The following is a 17,502-nucleotide window of genomic DNA, read 5'->3' on the forward strand; positions in this document are numbered from 1 at the left end:
CAATGAACTCACACCCTGGCAGCACAGCTCTTTAAGCAGACGATTGGGGGGGGGGGGGTTGTTCTTGGCGATATCCTATCCCTGAGGCCCGCTTCGATTGTGTAAGACAAGAGGCAGCTGGAGGCCTGGTTCACGTTCAGCATTCCCAAACATGGCCCGCCCCTACCAAACTCCAGCGCCACCGTGATGTAAGGAGCTTGTGCAAATGAAAGTTTGTGAAAGCATCCTATACGAGAGATCTGGCTCCAAACCCGTCAGTTTTTTATTTTGTTGTTGAACGATCGTCTCGTTTGTTTCTGCATTTTATTGTTATATCTACTCATGTATCTGAGCAACCATCTACAGTTTGTAGTTTTTATTCCTCGTGTTGGTTTGTTTTTTCCTCTTCTCCATACACTGGTGCATAGTTAATCTTCATCCGTGTGATACAGATGAACGTGATCCTCTGTATTACTGATGGTCCTTGTTCAGTCTCTGCCTCCATCAGGAGCACAGAGTATCACATCATTGTCCAATAGTGGCACCTACATCCCGCCTCTAAGAACAGCTTTGCATGATTTATATGCTATACCCTTGTTGGATAGTCTGTGTAAGCACGTGTTTGCATGTGCATGCGCACACACACACACACACACACACACAATGTAGGAGGATGATGTGGAGGGAGGACCAAAGAGACGGGCGTCCTGTTTACAGAGAACAGAGATGTGTTGAGATGAAAATTCAGATTTCATTTTACCCCCCCCCATCAATTCTGATCATATTTCAGGGACTACAAAAAAGGACCATTCTCCTCTCTACCAGTAGTCGGCTCAGGTCAATGCATGTAAATTACACGAACCATGGTCCTGTTGTAAATCTGTACATCCACGAAAATTACTGTTGAGATTAGGGCACCTTTTTTTTTTAGTAAAGGTGTGTGGTTGCTGGGAGGGGGGAGGGGGGGGTCAGAACAACAGCAGCCCAGTGAAACGCATTATCCTGTCATCCTTACATGCTGCCATTATATATAACACTGCTGCCATCAAGCAGGCGCCACAAATGCAGCATCAAACACACAAACATCATTTAAGGGCTGCATTTACTGCTTTACAAAGTGACAGTATGTGCCGATGTTAAGAGAGGCTCACGGGGTCTAAAACGTGTGAAATGTGTGCATGAGTCAGAAAGAAAAGCAAGTTAAAGAAAACTTGACTCGCATGCAGTTCTGTCACATCCTGGTCATTTAACAGACATTCAAGAGCAAGTTGTGAGTGACTCTTTCACCACAAGTAAAATATATATATATCTGAAATATTTATAGAACTAAGTAGCAGCGCGGATGAGATGCAAACTCATCACGTGGCAACACACACACACAATTTCGCGAGGCCAATTCACCTGAGCCGCATGTTTCTGGAGGTGGAGGAAGTCAGAGAACTCGGAAAGAACCCCATGCAGACGAGCGCAGAACATGAAGGTGTTGGGTTCAATTCCTTCCTTATGGAGATAAGGACGGAATTGAACCCGACACCTTCTTGCCGTGAGGCAACAGCACAACCCTGACTGTGCTTCCATCCCAGCCGCCACAAATAAACGATACATAACATCATCAAAAGTAAACATTTCTTCATGCCATATACAAAGAAATGAAGCACAAATTAGTATTGGTTGTGATAATATTTAGTCATGTGAATCATATCTTTGCAACACAGTTGCCCCTTTGGAAAGAAGACACCTCATTGTAAAAAAAAATATGCAATCAGGATTCCCAGAACAAAAACGATACATTCTGCAAGTAAAAAAAATACCTTCAACATGATTTTAAGATGCTAGCAGAACATCAACATGTCCATTAAACAATTTAAATCATGTCAAGCCCCTTTGATGATAAACTGAAAACCGGGTCTCTTGTCAGTATCCCCTGCTCCAGGCGTTGATCCCGTAGCGCTCATAGATAAACAGTGCATTACTCAGGAAAGTGTGTTACAGAGAGTCTCGCTGCAAGGATGGCCCATCAGTGAGGCCTGTTGGTTGAGCTCGTGTGGTCACCGGCTACCAGACAGTCTGACTCCAGAAGTTCTCAGCAACCAGGAAAGACCATCCAAAAGGCCTGACAGGGACAGTGCAACCGTATCCTGCACCTGTAAGAGAGACATAAATTCAGGTTTAGATGTTCTCAGACCAGCTGGATGAAGCCTTTCAGGTGGTTAAACCTAAGCCAGTTACCATCCAGGGGTTAACCAGATGGGGCAGGCCGAGCCTCTTTGCAATGTCAACACATGGAGTTCGACTTCTTGCCCTCTTTTTGTGGGTAATAATTTGCAGACTCGCTGGATCGGCTGCTTCCGGTTCTTCGTGGGAGATACAAGAGAGAACAAGCAGAGGCTTGGAACCATTGGCGACACTCAGCACAGCCCGGATCTGGGCCACCTCAGACTCCCCCTCACCTGTTCAACGTAAAGTTTCACGCAAATGTTATCCTCTGATGGTTTAAATAACTCAAAGTACACGAGACAACAGGGTTGGTAGCAGCGGTGCAGACGAAGAAATAGAGCGGTTCTCTTATCTCACCTCTCCCAGGCTCTGCATTGGCTACGTAGATGAATCCGTCCGCCACCTGGCACACTTGCTGAACTTGAGGAGCAGGGCTGTAGATTGGGTAGCCCGAGTCATCTGTTCCTTCAAAGGTAAACAGTCTATTTTTGGCGCTCCACTGCTGCAGAAATCTGCCTCTTTCCCTTTCTGCCCTACATTAAGAGTTGAACGACTTCAGCCTTATTAACGGGAACGCTCGGGGGGGGAACAAAGAACAAAGGACCAGCTGCAGGGACCGAACGCTCACCTGTTGGTTGTGTACAGGGTCAAGATATTGAATTGGTGCTTGTTGTTGAACATGTAACTGATTCCGGACCCGATACCTTGAACTGGAAAAAAGGAGAGACGGGTTACATTGTCTTTGTCAACTTGTCTATTTGAAAGGCTTGTGGGCTGATACTGCCACCTACTGGAGGTGGAAAAAAATACATTCGCAACAAGTGAGGAAGCTCATTTCATTTTCCAACCACTTTGTCTGGGCCAAGCTGGAGCCTATCCCAGAAGTCAATGAGCGAGAGGCGGGGTACACCCTGGACAAGCCGCCAGTTCATAACAGGGCAACACACACTCACACCTACGGGCAATTTAGTGTCACCAATCCACCTAAGCTGCATGCTTTTGGTGGTGGGAAGCCAGAGAACCTGGAGAGAACCCACGCAGACACGGGGAGAACATGCAAACTCCTCACAGGATTCAAACCCGCGACCTCCTTGCTGTGAGGCAACAGCGCTTACCACTGCGCCGCCTCAAGTGAGGAAGCTTTCTTTTATTTTTCTTATTGAATTTATGTGTGATTGGCAGGCAGGCACCTTTAGAATCAACCATTCAGGAAGGTTCTGGGCATACTGTTGATGAGGAAAGGATTAAATGTCACTTATCTTTGCCCATCATCTCACCATTTGTCTGTCTGTGTTGATCGTCTGCCATAGGAAGAATATCTCGGGCATGAACGAGCCTTCCAACCAGAGAGACCTCCAGCTGCTCCAAGCCAGGGCCAAACATGGCATAACGCGGCTTGGCAGAGGCCACCAGAGACTGAAATAACGAGCTCACAACTTCATATGCTGACTGCGAAGGAACCCATTGTTGTCTGCAGGATGGGAAGCCTTTCAGGTATCTGGTCACAGCAAAAAAACAAACAAAAAAAACAGCGGTAAAATATTCCTACCTGACAAATTTTAACCGGATGGTCTCGATTCAGGACAGCAGTATAAAAAAACAGGTCACAGCTCGCAAGAAAACGATACCTACTCTGTCATGTAGTTGCATTTTGAGTCTGTCCCTTTGTCTGCCCCCTCTTTTCTATCATCCGCACGCTCATCTTCATTGATTAGTGGCGCATCCAATTTGGGCATGGTCACATGATTGATGGAGGGCCAGTACGGCATGTCCCTGAGCAGGAAGTACTTCCATAGCAATGGATCTCTGACCAAGGCTCTCCAGTAATGACTGGTGGCTCCCAGGCAGAAGATATCGGCAGGAGACAGAAAGGTCAGTATCAGGAACTGTACCTCCACCTGAAGGATGAAAAACGTGATCCCCCATTAGTATAAAATAGAAAAGGTAACAACAATCTGGTATTTCCCAAATATATCTCTACTGCTCGGCCTCCGTTTGGATATTTAGGTTCCGTTGTCTGAGACTTTACTAAACTGGGGTAATTTAATACTTTATATTTTATAATAAACTCAAATATCAGACTTGGGAAGCGTAACGCTTTATGTAGTAGGAAAGGAAAAGCAGAATATTTCCCTCTTAAATAGTATGAAGTACAATAAATGAATCAAGTATGAAGTCTGTACTTGTACGTTTAATTCCGACTCGACGTTGACATCTTCAGATAGTAAAGAAGGAATTCTACAAAAGTAGACTTTGGGCATTTGAGAAAAATAAAAGTTGTGTTTGTATTTGTCTCACCGGCAAACCATCCAGAAATCCAAGCTCTTCTCGCACGTCAAGAGGCTTCGAGTCATCGTTGACAACTTTTCGGAAATATTTCTCTCTGAACTGCTGGAGTCCGCGAATAACGACAGACATTTTGAGCTGCTGCGTCTCTCCTGCCATGACTTCAGATGGGAAAAACCAACGTTGAGACAGACGAGGCGAGTCTACGATGTTGACGTTTCTCTGGTCCCGTCACTTCCTTGTTGCTGGCGGCAGCGGAGGATTGTGGGTATTGTAGGCCAGACGTCCAAACCCGAAGTGTGGTGAAAATGAACTTTTTATTTTTTTAAACAACGTGTGTTTATTGTCAACAAAGACATAAAAAAAAGAACTTTATTTTTTTTGTCCAAACAACACATATTCTCTATAATAGTTATACTATCGAGATTATTCAAGTGGGCTTTTCAAAAGAATACAAGTGGTGCGTTATGAAGCTAGTGTGAACAGATCTTAAACTCAAGATGGTCATTAATACAGCGTTGTCAAACTGTCTGTAAATATCTTTCCTTACCATTAGCATATGTTTATACTTATACATATAAAATATATGCAATTATATTAAAAGCATAACAAAGGGCAACAAAACAATAAATAAAGTATTAATGTGCAACGTCTCATTTCCAGATGGATTATCTTCAAACTTGTAACAATATTAAAAAATAAAAAGTCAATTTATTTTTTATGAATACACATTTTATATTATTATTATAACATTCTCAGAACAAAATATGTCCCCCAGTCATAAGTCAGGATGATAACTGCTTTTTGAACAGGACAGGGCAAACAAACAACAAAATCAACCATCTCCCCTGCAGCCGCTGCCAGTTTACACCATCAGTCTCACACTTTGACCTATTATTGACCCGCTTCTGCCTAAGCTGTTTGGCGTGGGAAGAGGATGCCTGCTGACACACAGACCCAATCTCTTTTATTTCATATACCTGTGCCTCCCCTTAACTTTCCACGACATTACACCCCACGTAAAGGGTTCCATTTTTTTTATTTTTTTTGGAGGGGGGGGGGTATTGTCAAATGTTTTAATACTGAGCTTAGATCTGTGCCTGGGGGCAACATCAACACAAAAGCTTGTTTCACTGTAAAATACTAAGGATTTCCTTGGCATTCTCTGTGTTCCAACCCTGACCCTGCAGAGGGCCCTCACAGGCAAGCACATATTTGTTGAGGATCTGTGTGCCAATGTCCCGAAACTGGAGGCGATCTCCTTTGCAATCCTTAGTATCAGCACTGCAGTCCTCATACTTGACAGCCCAGAAACACATTTCACCGATGTACATCATTGTCAACAGGTGTGTGTCTGAGAAGATGCCTGGCAAAAACACAAACTGGTCGTGAGCATGACCAAAAACACCAGCTACAGAATTGAATTCACATGAAATGACATGCTTACCTTCAGAAAGGAAGTTTGCTGTAGCAGTGTCATGGAGCACTACCCCATCATTGAGTTTTACAGAGTTCCTCACCTGCAGCATCCGCATCAGGTAGCGCACCCCTTCCTGAATACACTTTGTTAAAAATAGGAGAGGCAGGTGATCGCTACACCTCACATCAGTACATCAAAAACATCAACTTTGCATGAAAGAAGTGGTCAACCGTTCACAATGTGATACCTTAAGGAATGTGTCCTTGTTTTTCTTAATCCATTGTTTACGTTGATGAAGGGTGTGGCAGTACATGTACAGCAGAGCTCCCCGTCTCCAATAGAGGCATTCCAATAGCTCCAGTCCCAGCACAGACTGTACCTGTAATGGACCAGAGACATGAGTAAGGCTGTCACACAATTACACGGCAGTAAAACCATAAATGAGAAAACTGAAGTACAACAGATGTTTTAGACTATAAATACCCAACAATCAATGAAAACAAAATATAGAAGGGGGGGGGGGGTGTACTTTTCAAAGGGCCAATAGAACCGTTGGTCTCCCTCATTGTCAAATAATGCTAATGAAAGCGACAGACATTTGCATCACCATAGAAAATAGTTTGGAAATACACACTTCTTGTGCTGATGTTAGCCTCCCAGCCAAAACTTCTGGCTCGGTCAGGTCCTGCAGCAGTTGCTGGATTTTAAATGGGGAACAATCCTCAGGGAACTCCTGGTCCACCAGTTTATTCTCTTCATAAAATGTAATGTCTAGAATTACCTAAAAGGATGAAAAACAAATATACACCCACATCAAAAAAATGATACTATGTGAATAAAATCTATGCACTATTTTATCTTTATTAACCATTACCAACCATGGACTCATATACACCACTGGCATTAATTTTCCTCAATGTAAGCAACTTGTCTGACCTCTACATTTTTAAAGTCATGGTAATGATTTTCAAAATGTAATCTTTACTGGCAGTGTATATTAACCATTCATCAAGCGAAACAGGATCGATGTGGGTGATTTCACTCATTTCTGATGTTTCATAAACCAAATGAGTAATAGAAATAATAGAAATGATGTTTTTATACATCTATAACAAATTAAAGTCATCTACTGCAGCTGAATACAATAATTACAGTTTGATGTGAATATATACATACCTGTGTATAATCCTGCAGCACCTTGGAAAGGTTGGTACTCTCCACTCCTTGTCTGTAATAGCTTTTCAACTTCTCTAGTATGGCAGATGCATTCTGTAAATAGTCATCATCTGCAAAGGAGAAACGTGGCATTATATTATCGCCTGCGTATCTAGATACAGAGGGCGCTCCTCGGCTTTACATGTTGCTATTAATTTGATTAATTTCGCTTCGCATTTAGACTGTTTACACAAACAATTCAACCTACGCCACAATCGAACACGGTAATTAATTAAACGACAACATAATATGCAAAGATGCTATGCTACAACGTAACGATGTTAGCATTTAACGGAAAATATAAAGGCGTAATAGCAAATTTTCTCAGTAATAAGTAGCAGCGGCTAATGGTTTGTCAACAATCACATTTCGGCTAATGTTAGCAAACTCCCGGATAGCCAATAGCTCGAATACTTTGATAATCAGACGTATAAGTAGCGAGTGAACGCTAGCGTGTTATTTTAACGAATGATAATTCATTATAGATACGCATTTATTGGCAACATGCAATATTCTAACAGACTGCGGCGGTTAAGTTTCGCTCGATATCGTTAGCTGAGATGCTATCGGGCTAAAAAAAAAAAAATGGAAAAACGTTAGCCGCTCAAACTAAGTGTGTAGAATAGCGACAAGTCAGAAAAAAGGAAAAACATTTTTTTTTTATCGATACCTTGCTTTTCGGATCTGAGAGAAGAACACTTGATGTCTATCTCAAATATCCTTCTCTCCAACTCCAAACCTTGTCGCCTGTACTCGTCGGCCATGACTCGGCATCTGTCACGTGACGTGAGCCCGGGATCGCTCACGCGCTCGTGAAAACGGAGAGCAGCGTCTCTGCGTCCAACGCACCTGAGGCCCGTCATAAATCTATCAATTCTGACGTGGCTATTGATACAGCGCGTGCCATTTGATAATCGGAATCACTTTGAAGTTGTTTTATTGTGCTTGTTTTGTTTCTAAATAGTGTAAAAGTGTTTCGGGATTTTGTAAATGTGTTTTGCACCTCACGGCCAACCTTCCAATACTTACTAACCTTATATAACAATTAATTATATTAACAATTGGCTCAGGGTAGAAGACAGGGTTAAACAACTCAAAATGGGATTGGCATTTAAAATAGTTAATGCAGCTCCGCCCTCAGGCCCCTCAATCCATGCAACCTGAATAAAGATTTAGTGACACCTACAGCCACAACACTAGAGGGAGCTCAAACAACAACCTGGTTACAGCCTCCTTTCGGACTTAAATCATCTTTTTATAATACTGCCCCCCAAGGGTGGAACTGTTTGACTCCTGCCTTCAAAACATGCAACTTTTTGGACTCCTTCAGAACGGCCCTGAAAACTCACCTTTCAGGGGGGCAGAAACGGAGATAGTCATCACGACTCTCTCCGGATCAATACCCCCCCCCTTTTTTTTTTTGTCCACCTACGTTGTACATATGTGTCTTCTTAAGTTATTGTTATTTTGCATCTGTGGAGTAATTTATTTTTATTTTTATTGGTATTGTTAAACATTGATGATTTATGTACGAAAGACTTTCAATGGAAACAAGACCGCAAGGGCTTTTTTGAAATGCTCCTCTTAGACAGGATGTTTGACTGTACTTGTACTGTAATACATGCTACTGTTTGACTGTACTTGTACTCTAACACTCTATCTAATACATATATTCATCATCATCATCAAACTCATCCACATCACAATCAAGGACTTACCTTACCTTACACAATTACCTCAATAACTGTGTAATTTTTCACTCTGCACCTTAATATGTACCTATCATTATCCGTTGTAGGTATTTGTATTGTTTTGACCTGCAGTGCACTGCGCAGAGCCCCTTTAATTTCAGTGCTACACTGTGTGTAATGACAAAGTACTATTCTATTACATATTGGTGACCTTTCCAGGATGTACCCCCCCCCCCCCCCCCTCCCCTTTCTCCAGATGGGCAAGGCTCCCGAACCATGCAAAGGTTAGATGTTACGGATGATGTAAATAAATAAAAGTGCCAGAATGGACTCATAGTTCAGTTAAAATTGCACTCATTACATTGTTGATATCGCAGAAGCGATTGCGCTAAAACGGATTCAAATCCACTAATTTGTTAAAACTCAAATGTATAGTCAAAATGAATCGAATTATGCTCCTGTTTCCGTATTACGATACTTTTATTTTGTTCCTGACAACGCGCACCAAGTAAAAACGGGAATGTCTCGCGTGGCTTAGCAGCAAAACACTTCCGGTCGTGCAAAGGTCATCGACACAACTGTGAACGGGCTGCGGTGAGTGGCCAAGTTAGAACGTCATTAACAATGCGCAACCAATCAGAGGAAGAGGAGGGCGGGCCTCGGTGTCGACGTAGCGCGTATGTAAAATGCAGTCCAGCGCAGTCCGCTCTTCGGCCAGAGAACCTGCGGCGTTAATCTAGATTGCTGTTAGATTAACCATGGCTGCCTTCAAGGCGTTACACAGAGCGCGGGATATATTCTTGAGAAACCTCTCAGGTTTTAGCAGAGTCAAATTAACCTTGGAATATCCCAGATCGAACAAGGTGAGGTATTTAAACGGAGAGAGCACCGGGTGTAAGGATAATGAATATGAAAGGAGAAAAGGCTCGGCTAGATTTAAAGGTCATTGTATTATAAAGACTTTTTTTCACACGAGGTCGAACTTTTCAGAACAAAGGGAATTTAATTGTCGGTAGTTTTCCCTCAAGTGAACTTTTCGAATCCCAGAGATTCTTAACCTCATCGAGCCAGCAATAGACATTTTGGTTGCAGGTTTTCGAGGTCATGTTTTGCATGGACCATTGACGCAAAAGGCACTTTGGTCAAACCCATAGTTGGACCTTCATACGTAGTTATTAGGTTCAATATGACTGCATTGCTGTTTTTAAATGTGACAGTATCATACTATTTGCATAATGATCTCCCAAACAAAGATAAACACCGGCTCTGTGATGTAAATACTGCCTGTTCTGCATCGATGCATCTCTTTTGGTCATGTACACAACTGGCCAAAAAGGTGTTTCCGGAAAAAGTGATGTGTTAAAAGATATACTATATATACTATAAATTCTGTCCATCCATTGTCGTCTCAGCCTTTTTTCATTGCAGCTTGAGCATGTTCAGGAAAACAAAGGATGTTTTCCAACTTTGTATTCTGTTCCCTGCAGACCTGTGGCTGTTACTTTTCTACCTCCAGCCAGCGAAGCTTGCAGTTCTACTCGGATCCTGCTGATGCAGTTAAAGATATCCCAAATGGATCCACAATTCTGGTGGGAGGTAATATCACAGACAAAATCATAAAGGATGCACCTTGGGTTCAGTCCTGGAAAAACCGGTTTAGTTTTCTGCTGCAAGACGTTCAGCAATGTGTGGACATTGACCACTTTATAACCAAAGGATCTGTCATGGTGGCATCCACATAAAGAGCACGCACGGATTCCACCGCATGTTCGGAGTGCCATTGTTAAATGTTTGTGGAGAGGTTTAGTCATCCAGGTCACGCACGCACAGTGCATGAAGCTCAAATCTCTCTTGCATGACTGCGGGGAACAAAGAGAGAGTCCGATCCACCTGAGTTGCATGTTTGTGTTGATGGGAAGAACTTGGAGAACCTGGAGACATGCAGACATGGAGAGAACATGCAAACTACCCACTGTGCCACCGTGCTGCCCCCCCCCCCCTACAAGCCTAATCAATTTAAAATATTTTCCAGGGTCACACTTCTTGCTGTGACAACTGAAATAAACACATTATACACATATAGTAAATTTTTTATTGAGCCAACAGTTACTACAATACTATATACCTGTTACACCTATATACCTGTTTTTCTTTGTTTGCTGCCATTTCCCCCCACAGGCTTTGGATTATGTGGCATCCCAGAGAATCTTATCAACAGTTTGCTAAAGAGTGGCGTGAAGGGTCTCACTGCTGTCAGCAACAATGCAGGGTAAGGTGTGGAAGAGACCAAATCTCCACCCAGACATATCATGCCTGGGTGGAGATTCAAAAAAAAAAGAAAAGAAAAATCCATTTGTCAACACTTCTGTGGAGGGAATTTGGGACCAACCTGACAAGGGCTTGTGGCGTCCGTCCATATCAGGATGCAGGGTGTGAACCTGTGACAACATGTCTGTCAAAGACACGTTTGGATTTTTGAAGCGGACTTCGATTTTTGTTGAATGTTGATTCTTTTTGATTGTTTGCTTAAGCCGGGACATTTCCCCTGAACAGTCGTCGCTCCACCATTTTGATATCTAACTGGTTTTTCCCCAATTGCGTGTTCTACAAAAAGGTCTCCTCGCCAAGTGGGTGAGACTGAATTTGTGACATTATTGGAAATATTTTCCTTTTGTGTCTCTCTGCGATTGGTTGATCAGAGAGAGAGAGAGGGAGAGAGAGATGCATTGGCGTTTGACTTTGTAGGACCCAAATACAGCAGGCTCTTTATTCAGCATAGTATGAAATTGAAGGATTGTGGTTGTAAGCAAGAAAATATGATTGATCTGTGGCCGAGCTGAAGTTCCTGGAACTTTCTGTTTAACGTTTGCCTCAGGACAGATAGGAGAGTCAGCATGAAAGGGTTAATAGCTACTGGTTGACTGGGTTTTAGTACTCGCACAAAGCATTTATTTACACACCAGTTCCATGCACACAATAATTGCATAACCTATGTTGTGTTCTAATTAGCCAGTGTTGTGTGTGTGTGTGTGTTCTTTTCTTTGGCATCCTGCACACATTGGGTCTAGATACCTTCATCAGAAATTGTGATTAATAAGAAATTTTATGCGATATTATTTTTTTTAAGGCGATATTTCATTAAAGCTGTTTTATGACCTTAACCAAGTTAAGACAAAGACTTTGATGGTTTGGACGTGTCCAGAGGAGAGACGGGGACTATATCGGTAGAAGGATGCTGATGAGGGAACTGCCAGGGAACAGGGCTAGAGGTCGACAGATCGGTTTGTGCACTCTCCTCATTGAACTTTGCATGCCTGTCTCTTCTTCAGAGTGGATAATTTTGGCCTGGGCCTGCTGCTGCGGACGAAGCAGATCAAGAGGATGATCTCCTCGTACGTCGGGGAAAACGCCGAGTTTGAACGACAGTATCTGGCCGGGGAGCTGGAAGTGGAACTAACACCACAGGTCAGTCAGGAAACAAGTGGGGCGACTTTGATTGGATGTCAGTCTTCAGCCACCGTATTGTACTCTATTTGTTAAATATATATTTTAGATCAATTGACCCATATTGCAAAAATCATAGATCTGCACGAGATAACGTTCAATCTTTTCATGCAGCATGGTGACCAGTAGATAAGAGTGGTTAGCATTTGGAAAACTGTGTATGAATAGTACGTTCACTCACTAGGAAAGCACTCGGGCCTCGGCGGAGGTAATTAGTTTGAAGATGAAACATTATGAGCACGGGGAGAAACCAGCGAGACGGATAACGGGTCATCTTTAACCACCTCACTAGCAAGCAGTGGAACGGATGCGCTGCCGTGTGTTTTACGAGAGCAGAAAAGACTTGCAAGCTCGCTATGAGAATGCTGAATGCTGCTGCTGTTGGCTCCTGTGAAGTCCAGAGGACTTTTTTAGTCTTTTTTTAAGAACACTCAAGTTAAACCAATTCACATGAGTGCTCAGTATTATGTAATAACTTGAACGGCCCATCCCCCGTTAATACATCAGTCTTTTTTCATATATATATATATATATCAATATTCACCTGTCTTCTACACAGGGTACTCTTGCAGAGCGGATCAGGGCCGGGGGTGCAGGAATTCCGGCCTTCTTCACGGCCACTGGCTACGGCACGCTGATCCAAGAAGGCGGTTCTCCCATCAAGTACAATACAGATGGTAGCATCGCTATTGCCAGCGAGAAGAGAGAGGTGAAGGGTGACTTTGGTTTCCTTTGGCACGTTGAGAACGCCATTAGAACATGCTCAGCCTTTAATATGCTGTCACACTGCGCAGGTGAAGGAGTTCAATGGCAGACACTATATCATGGAAAAGGCCATCACTGGAGACTTTGCATTAGTCAAGGCATGGAAAGCTGACAAGGCTGGAAACATTGTTTTCAGGTATGGGATGAAACTGGAATTCACAGAAAGAAATATTTAGTTTTTTTTCCAAATATAACAATTCAAACACCAGACTTGTTACGAAGATGTAAACAATCATTGCACCCATTCATGGAAATCCTTGTTATTATTTATTTGTAAGGCAGTCTGATTGAATAAGTAACCTATTTGAGTGGTGGAAATTGATGGATGTGGATGGAGTGAAGTCTTCTTCCACCAGAGGGCGGTGTCTTTCAGTAAACTGGCAGCTCAGGGATAATACAGAGCTTCTGTTTTCCCTCGTCTTTCTCTGTATAATAATACATCTGCAATTCAAATTGGAATTTTCATTATATACTGTGTATTTATAACATTTACATTCTTAAATTGATACCTGCAACATGTTTGGGAAAATTCACGTTTACCATTCCATTTCACGTTTTCTGTTCATAACATTCAGCAAGCATTTGGGGGGAGACACTAATTGTTGAATAAGAATTTCATCTTATTCTTTATCGATGAATGACCTTGGTCGTTCTGCAACCACAGCACCACATATTTCCGGGGGGGGAGGGGGGGGGGGGGGGGGGCAGGTCAGTTTTGGACTCTTACTCTGAAGCCGTGTTTTTGTAAAGCGTCGTCTGGGTGGCATGATTTTTTGTTTTTTTTACAAAACCTTTATTTTTTTCCAGCATTAATGGTGCCTGCATAAATTACGAAAGTTACCCAGGCCATAGGTTCTTCCATCAGCTGCATCATCAGTGATTGACTTTAGTGCTGCTAACAGTCTTTTTGCCTTTAGCCCAGAGGACACCAGCGTGAGGATGTTGTGGATGCAATACTTACTCTTTGCATGATAGAGACTTAACATTATTTTGTGGATGCATTGTTCAGATGTGTTTACTGACTGTTTTTCAAGTAGTAGTGCAGTATACTTTATGGACTCTTGTCGGTTGTTAATGCAGGGAAGTATTGATCTTCATTCTTGCCTCTTATTTGTGGAGATTTCTCCAACTTCTGTGACGTTATCTTTGCGCTGTTTTTATACTGGAGCCTATCCCAGCTCTGGATGCTGGAAATAACCACTTCCTGTTTTTGTTTTCCACAGTAGCCCAAAGTTTTCGGAATCTAGGCTCTATTTCCTCAACTTTTGCTTGTATTAAATCACGTCTTTCTTGCTCTTTTGTACCAGGAAAACAGCCAGAAACTTCAACCAGCCCATGTGCAAGGCAGCCAAAACCACCATAGTTGAGGTAAGCAGTTCCAGTAGCACTGTGATTTGCTTACAATCCTTGAAAGTGTCCACTGATACATATCAGTTAGACGAGTCAGCACCTCAAGTGTGTTCACTGGAGGTGTCCTTTACCCATTTTCATGCATTATATCTACTTTGACTCACTCAATTTTCAAATGGAGTTATTTTGACCCCTTTAGCCTCGAGGGAAAGTGTAAAAATTTGATAAACGGCTGGAGTGAAACACAAATAATTCATGCACTCCACGTGCTGTGCAAATTAGATCCATTTTTCAACACCTGGAACAGCCTCCTGGACTTGGTCACATTTTAGAATAGAATAGCACTTTATTGTCATTACACACGGTGATGCAAGCAAATTAAACTGGCTCTATCGGGTAAAGAATTCAAGCATTTGACCCCAACCACTCTAATCTGCTAGTCACCAAAACACAATATTGCCAGTGACTCAAATAAACACATTTCAAATCAGTGGTACCGAATCCAACTGTCCTCAAATGACAAGGCAGGCAGCTGAACCCCCCTCAAGGTCAGAAGCAGTGTTAGAAATGGGCGATCGATTCCATGCCAGATTGTAATAGTGGGCTGAAGAATGTCCCTCGAATTGTTAATAGCTGCCGTTCCTCCAAAAGTAACCCTGTAACCTCCAACATTATTAATAGATGATCATTTATCAGAATTTATCCTCCGTCTGTGGGTCCAAAAATGGAGTGAGAATGTCCTGCTGTCCCTCGGCTGCCTGATTACCACCGATTGTCTTTCAATTTGTCCATCATTAAATCGTACAGCCGTGTGTGTGTGTGTGTGTGTGTGTGTGTGTGTGTGCGTGCGTGTGTGCATCTTCTCCCCCGCCACCCCTTTACAAACACACAAAATGCTTCACACCTCCCATGTAGATGCTGTTTGATTCACAGAGCAGCAGGGAGGGAAAACTACACGTTGGACGCATTAAAACACAGGTGGCGTCTAAAAATACATCAGTAGTGAAGCCTTCCTCACACATCTACCAGCGTTCCACGAAGTGCATTTGCGATTTATATGATGGTTGTTGGACCTGAGAAGTTGGGCTGCTGTTGCTGAATAAGTGTCTGATCTAAATGTGGAAACTCCAATAGATTCATTGTCCAAAATCCAGAGTATTTTGCTGATGACGACCGTGATGGATGTCGCTTCTCTCCAAATTTAATTTATGGAGAAATTACCCAATTTCCTTCTGCAGGTATAACGAGAGCGGCGAGAGCAACAACGAATGCGTGAGACATAGACGGTTGAGACATGAATGATATGCAGCTCTGCACAGAGCGCCACTTCATGAGATGCCAGAATAATTGGATGAATTTAATGCTGAACTTTCTGCACTCGAAATCATCTGCTTTTGAGGGGGTGGGGGGGGGGGGGGGTGGACAGGATGAAACAGTTGTTTAATGGGTTTAGAGAAGTAGGCTGGAGACGTTTTCTCTCAATTTCTAGGTGCGTTTCTAAAATAGTTTTTGGGGCATTTCTTCTTGCTTACAGTCAGGCGTGGCAGGAGTGATAGAAAAGAAAGAGACAGAAACAAAGAGACGACAAGTTAAAAGGGAGGTTTAGATCCCACAATATCACAAGCTTCCACGATTCACCTGACACACTTCAGTTAACAAGGCTGAGAAAAGTTTCGTACACTTCTCAGCCTTTGAAGAGTGGCATGGAACACAGAACTGATTGCCTGACTTGATTTTTCAAATAAGGACACTGTACCAACAGCCTCTTTTCTTTGGTGAAAGACATGTTTGCAGCCTGAAGACATCATTAAAGTTGCCTATTTTTGTAAAGGAATTAATGCCAGTCAATTAACTTCAGCTCCAGAGTGTGACACAAATCATGTTATTTTGGGGAAGGAAAGCTCTGCATTTGCATTCCACCTTAAATGAATCCCTCTAATACGTGATGCCGTAGTGAGTTTGTGTCAAACTGCAGCATGAGTGCAGCCTCATCTTTGAAGATTTTGTATGTCACTATTTTTGTGTCAGCAACACGGAATCCTTGTATACAATTGGCAACCACCGTCCTATTGGCTTTTAATTTAACAGTATATCAAACTGGACTGTCAGATTTTAAGTCATAATTTCATTACAATCTCTGGTTATTTATGTGTGTAATTAGTTTTGCACCCCCCCCCTCGTCCCTGCCCCCCAACATTAAAATTATCAGAGTAGCATCAATCTGTCCATTGGCCTGTAATCGTTGTCGGGATCATATCTTACAAACTATACACAGTAACTTAATCAAAATGTAAATACAGTTGGAATCTATGAATGAGCGGTTTCCATGGTAACAGGTCATTTTAGTTTAGTCTGGTTAGCGCTGTCACCTCACAGCAAGAAGGTAACGGGTTCGAATCCTATCTGTGCGGAGTTTGTATGTTCTCCCCGTGTCCGCGTGGGTTTTCTCTGGTTTCCGAAAACATGCAAATTAGGTAAATTAGCTGCCCCAAATTGTCCGTAGCTTGTGCGTGAATGGTCGTCTGTCTCTGTGTGGCCCTGCGATGCGCTGGCGATGCATCCGGGGTGTGCCCCGCCTCTCGCCCACAGCAAGCTGAGATAGGCGCCAGCAACACCCATGACCCGGAAAAAGCATTAGAAAATGACTGAATGAATATTTCCATCCTCCTACTGCCCCCCCCCCCCCCCCCCCCACTTATGTTTGTGCTGAATGTAAACTACAAGCGGCAGGAAAGGGGTGTCACTGCATGAGATAACAAAAAAAAGCATTTTGGAAAGTACCAGATCCTCACCAGCAATGGCCACGGTTGCTAGGCTACCAAATCCTGTTATTCAATTGTCGAATGTTCCACAGCTGGTCCAGATATTCCTTTATCGCAGATATATTGATTAGATCCCAGTGCATTGTGGGCTACAATGCACCAGAGGCGTAATCAAAGCGGTGCTTTCTGTACTGTCGTTCAACCATCAGTCACCGTAAATGACTCGACTGTGTTCTGTTACCGTGACAGTGCAGCGTTGCTGTGGGCGTTGGTGTGCACGCACAACCAAGCAGTCGCGCATGAGTCGAACGAA

General features: G+C 42.9%; 3 protein-coding genes across 4 annotated transcripts in view; 1 reads left to right on the plus strand and 2 right to left on the minus strand.

Annotated features, from left to right (window-relative positions):
* Positions 1-1,657: 1,657 nt before the first annotated feature.
* On the minus strand, positions 1,658-4,641 carry LOC137914470 (F-box only protein 4-like). Its single transcript, XM_068758007.1, has 7 exons — positions 4,495-4,641; positions 3,829-4,094; positions 3,474-3,694; positions 2,825-2,900; positions 2,554-2,729; positions 2,209-2,429; positions 1,658-2,123 (listed from the first exon to the last, which is right to left on the minus strand). The coding sequence occupies exons 1-7, from the start codon at positions 4,639-4,641 to the stop codon at positions 2,028-2,030; spliced, it is 1,203 nt and encodes a 400-aa protein (XP_068614108.1). The 3' UTR covers positions 1,658-2,027.
* A 195-nt stretch (positions 4,642-4,836) lies between these two features.
* LOC137914471 (RAB7A-interacting MON1-CCZ1 complex subunit 1) lies at positions 4,837-7,881 on the minus strand. Of its 2 annotated transcripts, none has more exons than XM_068758009.1 (6): positions 7,788-7,881; positions 7,079-7,188; positions 6,537-6,599; positions 6,150-6,281; positions 5,930-6,044; positions 4,837-5,848 (listed from the first exon to the last, which is right to left on the minus strand). In XM_068758009.1, the coding sequence occupies exons 1-6, from the start codon at positions 7,879-7,881 to the stop codon at positions 5,613-5,615; spliced, it is 750 nt and encodes a 249-aa protein (XP_068614110.1). In that variant the 3' UTR covers positions 4,837-5,612. The 2 variants fall into 2 exon arrangements, with proteins under 2 accessions (XP_068614110.1, XP_068614109.1); XM_068758008.1 differs by having other exon boundaries at positions 6,537-6,683.
* Positions 7,882-9,566: 1,685 nt separating this feature from the next.
* Positions 9,567-17,502, plus strand: part of LOC137914472 (succinyl-CoA:3-ketoacid coenzyme A transferase 1, mitochondrial-like) — a 29,787-nt gene continuing 21,851 nt past the window's right edge. Inside the window, exons 1-7 of the mRNA XM_068758010.1 lie at positions 9,567-9,671; positions 10,296-10,404; positions 10,987-11,077; positions 12,138-12,273; positions 12,872-13,021; positions 13,107-13,213; positions 14,385-14,445. Of these exons, the coding sequence (XP_068614111.1) occupies positions 9,567-9,671; positions 10,296-10,404; positions 10,987-11,077; positions 12,138-12,273; positions 12,872-13,021; positions 13,107-13,213; positions 14,385-14,445 (759 nt within the window). The remainder of the gene's footprint in view (positions 9,672-10,295; positions 10,405-10,986; positions 11,078-12,137; positions 12,274-12,871; positions 13,022-13,106; positions 13,214-14,384; positions 14,446-17,502) is intronic.

Source organism: Brachionichthys hirsutus, unplaced genomic scaffold (genome assembly GCF_040956055.1).
Source record: "Brachionichthys hirsutus isolate HB-005 unplaced genomic scaffold, CSIRO-AGI_Bhir_v1 contig_694, whole genome shotgun sequence".
NCBI lineage: Eukaryota > Metazoa > Chordata > Actinopteri > Lophiiformes > Brachionichthyidae > Brachionichthys > Brachionichthys hirsutus.

Excerpts from the sequence above, each read along its gene's own strand:
- LOC137914470 (XM_068758007.1), bottom strand. The coding sequence starts at position 4,641 with ATGGCAGGAGAGACGCAGCAGCTCAAAATGTCTGTCGTTATTCGCGGA. Across the intron at positions 2,430-2,553 it reads CAATGCAGAGCCTGGGAGAG|GTGAGGGGGAGTCTGAGGTG; the intron begins GTGAGATAAGAG and ends TACGTTGAACAG. Across the intron at positions 2,124-2,208 it reads ATCTGGTTAACCCCTGGATG|GTGCAGGATACGGTTGCACT; the intron begins GTAACTGGCTTA and ends TCTCTCTTACAG.
- LOC137914471 (XM_068758008.1), bottom strand. The coding sequence starts at position 7,881 with ATGGCCGACGAGTACAGGCGACAAGGTTTGGAGTTGGAGAGAAGGATA. Across the intron at positions 7,189-7,787 it reads TCTCAGATCCGAAAAGCAAG|ATGATGACTATTTACAGAAT; the intron begins GTATCGATAAAA and ends TCTCCTTTGCAG. Across the intron at positions 6,684-7,078 it reads TGCTGCAGGATTATACACAG|GTAATTCTAGACATTACATT; the intron begins GTATGTATATAT and ends TCATCCTTTTAG.